Source organism: Myotis davidii, unplaced genomic scaffold (genome assembly GCF_000327345.1).
Source record: "Myotis davidii unplaced genomic scaffold, ASM32734v1 scaffold104, whole genome shotgun sequence".
NCBI classification, from domain to species: domain Eukaryota; kingdom Metazoa; phylum Chordata; class Mammalia; order Chiroptera; family Vespertilionidae; genus Myotis; species Myotis davidii.
This window is the reverse complement of record NW_006296625.1, coordinates 3,420,297-3,423,650: the sequence shown is the minus strand read 5'-3', so window position 1 is coordinate 3,423,650 and position 3,354 is coordinate 3,420,297. Positions and strand designations below refer to the sequence as shown.

The window sequence follows — 3,354 nt, the reverse complement described above, 5'->3', positions numbered from 1 at the left end:
AGCAGGCCTAAGCCAGCAGGTCGTTATCTCCCGAGGGGTCCCAGACTGCGAGAGGGCACAGGCCGGGCTGAGGGACCCCCCTTCCCCCCCGTGTGCACAAATTTTTGTGCACCGGGCCTCTAGTACTAAAATAAAACCTCTCTCAACTACCAGTTTCAATAAGTCCTCATAACTAGTAGTATCGATCACAGAGCACAGAAATATCACCAGTAAAACCCTTCACTATATCTTCCCAGATTTCCCAAAAGTAGAGTGAAAAAATACATACCTATACAGTCCTGATTATCCACGTAATGGACTTCATTAACACCCAAACCTTCTTTTTGATAGAGTTCTTGTTCCTAAAATGAAATAATCATAATCATGGATATGGAAATACCATTGACATAAATTGGATTCATTGTTTTGTGCCATTTCTGATCATATTTATTTGAATAGTCAGAGTATAAAGGTTTACACAACTACTTTGGGGGCTGGGGAGTATATAAAACATCAAGAAAGCAAAATTCTTGCCCCTAAAGCAAAGTGAAATAAAAAATTCACACTGCCTGGTATTGTCAAGTGGGTAGAGCATCATTCTCTCTCCCCTCTTGCACCAAAGGGTCACGGGTTTGATTCCCAGTCAAGGGTACGCATGAGCACATGTGGGAGGCAACTAATTGATGTGTCTCTCTCTCCCAACAATGTTTCTCCCCCTCCTCCCTTCCACTCTCTCTAAAATAATAAAAATAAAAATATCAATGGAAAAATATCCTCAGGTGGAGGATTAACAACAAAAACTTAAATTGCCAGCAAAACATATGATTTACACATGTGCAAATGTTCCCTCCTGCAGATAAGCTCAAGTATGGAGAGCAGCTATGCACAAATACAGAGTTCTGTGTGTGAGCATTTAAAGTCAAGGAAAGACCACAGCTTTGAAACATTTTTAGCCATTTTAAAGTCAAATCTGTCAGTAGAATAAACCAGGGGCCAGCACATTTTTTTCTGTGAAGGACCAGATAGTAAATATATTCAGCTGAGAGCCATACTGTCTCTGTCACAACCACTCACTCGGCATGCCACTGCAGTACGTAAGCACCCATACATAACAGTAAATGAAGAAGTAGGAAAGGAAGAATTAGGATATGCTGAGTGAGAAGCATACCGATAGTAAAGACAACAGAAACAGAAACAGCAGAATTTTAAGTCTAGTAAAAGTCACTAGTAAGAAGCAGTAGACGTTCACTTATGAAGAGGTGCCTATTAGGGTTTTTATTGGGTCCCTAAGCTTCAACTTACCAATAACATTTCTGATGTGCCTGAGCCAACGCTAAGCCACTGGGACCCATGCTGGGCAGCCCTGATTCCCTGCCCCCTCTCATTACACCCCATCAAGCAGGGTAACTTCAGCATGTCTCTGTTCCTTGAAACTCAAGCCAGCTTAATGCAGTTGGTAAGTTTAGACTGTAATGGTAGTTACCTCCTTCAGAATCCTTTCGTTGAAAAATTGTTGAAGTTTTTCATTGCAATAGTTGATACAAAATTGTTCATAACTGTTATGTTCAAAGTACTCTGAAAACATAAAACCAGAATCAAGAGTCATCATCACATCAACCTCATATTAGCAAATTTATCTTCAGATAAAATTTTATTTTATCAATGCTTAATTTAAGATTAGGTTAAAAAAGTACATAAAACATTGGTATACTCTGCAAATGCTCTTGTTTCAAGACTTAAATTTTATTAGTACCTTAACATTAAGTATTAAAGATACCCTGCTTAAGAAAAAGATGTTTGTCAGATGAGATGTCATAGCAAAAGATATAAAACATAACTTTTAACATAATTTAAGCACAGGTGTTAAAATAATCTAAATTAAAGAAAATGACTTAAAATGCAAGTGTTTCAGATTTTTTTCTGTGTCATCTGTAAAACTACAGTTATAAAAAAGTTATGGATACTAACTCACTTCTAAAATTAAGGGATTGTATTACATTATCTCTAAGATCCCTGCAGCTCTAAAATACTATGATTCTGTATATTGTCTGTGCTATACTAAAACTGGTAACAGACCAGGAAACAAATGTTTGAAGACTGTGAAATCTTGTCAGTGGTAAGTAAAAGGTAATGATTTATTATACATTTTAAAATAAGGATCACATTATAACAAATCCTGCCCTTCTCAAAATGTAAACATTCTTAAATGTATGCATAGCTCACATTTATTTCAATGTTTAACATTAGAAGTGTTTGGGATCTCTATTTAGAAGTTTGGTAATGTTTTTGTTACCAGAAATATGCTTAGGAACTTAATTAACTCTTATTTATATCAATCAGCCTATAGTAAAACTGGTTTCGTTATACATCTTGTAGCGTCAAGTCAGTTTCCAAAAGCCTATTGATGACGTTAAATGAGGACTTACTGTATAGTAGTTTCAATCAACATGTTTTAATTTTATCAAAACCCATGACTCTTACTCGTCAAGCAAAAGTACTGAGAGAGGGTAGGATGATAGCAGAAAGGGCAGAAGCAGTGACACAGGAAGGGTGGGAGATGCCATGGGAAAAACTCACTTTTTAAATTTTAAATATGTGTGAAAAATTAATGAAAAAAAATCAAACAGCTAACTACAAACTCATAAATGAAACTATACTTACCAAAACCAGCAATATCTAGGACTCCAATAAAATAGGATGATGTTTCAAAAGGGAAACACTGGTTTACTCTGTTTACCACATGATCAAAAAGATGGCTATAGACCGTCTTTGCCAAGGCATCACGGGCGTTGTTTGCTTGTTCCACTTTCAGTGGGACCCTATGAAAGAAGACTATATCAGTGAGAATTCTTCCTAGTCCCCAAGATCAAAGTATATCTAAACCTACTCATTGTGAAGAACAAATTAATAAATAGTTACAAAAGGTCACTTGTAGATATACACAGTCAAACGGGGCTAAGTACAGAGAAGAACTAAAGGAATTATCTACAATCAGATTTTTTTTAAATCTATTATTGAGTAAAGGAACTTCGGGCTCAAAATTCTTTTCAACCTTAATTTATACTTCACTGTACATGCAGAATATATAAAAAATTATTCAGAGGAATCATCTTCCTTAAATGCAAAAGAAATTGTGTTTAACTTGGGATAAGGTTAAAAGTTCAGCAACCTGTTTAACATTGCTTAGGAAAAAAATGTTTACATCTTAAAATCTGAAATGTCCAACTCTATGATTTAATATAAGTAACTGCTTGGTATAACAGCATTAGTTAGATGTTGCATATACAGACACATAGCCTTGTCCTCAAGGAAACGATGGTCTGATGAAGAGAGCCGGCCATAAAAGAGAATTTACAAATGCCATGATGAATGCTG

General features: G+C 35.9%; 1 protein-coding gene across 10 annotated transcripts in view; it reads right to left on the bottom strand.

Moving 5' to 3' along the window:
- The window catches only part of MYO6 (myosin VI), a 145,651-nt gene that overhangs the window by 47,055 nt on the left and 95,242 nt on the right, over window positions 1-3,354 (bottom strand). For all 10 annotated transcript variants that reach the window (XM_015569438.1, XM_015569440.1, XM_015569439.1 and 7 more), the window contains 3 exons: window positions 2,641-2,798; window positions 1,463-1,554; window positions 269-341 (listed from right to left, as the gene is read on the bottom strand). In XM_015569438.1, the coding sequence (XP_015424924.1) occupies window positions 269-341; window positions 1,463-1,554; window positions 2,641-2,798 (323 nt within the window). The remainder of the gene's footprint in view (window positions 1-268; window positions 342-1,462; window positions 1,555-2,640; window positions 2,799-3,354) is intronic.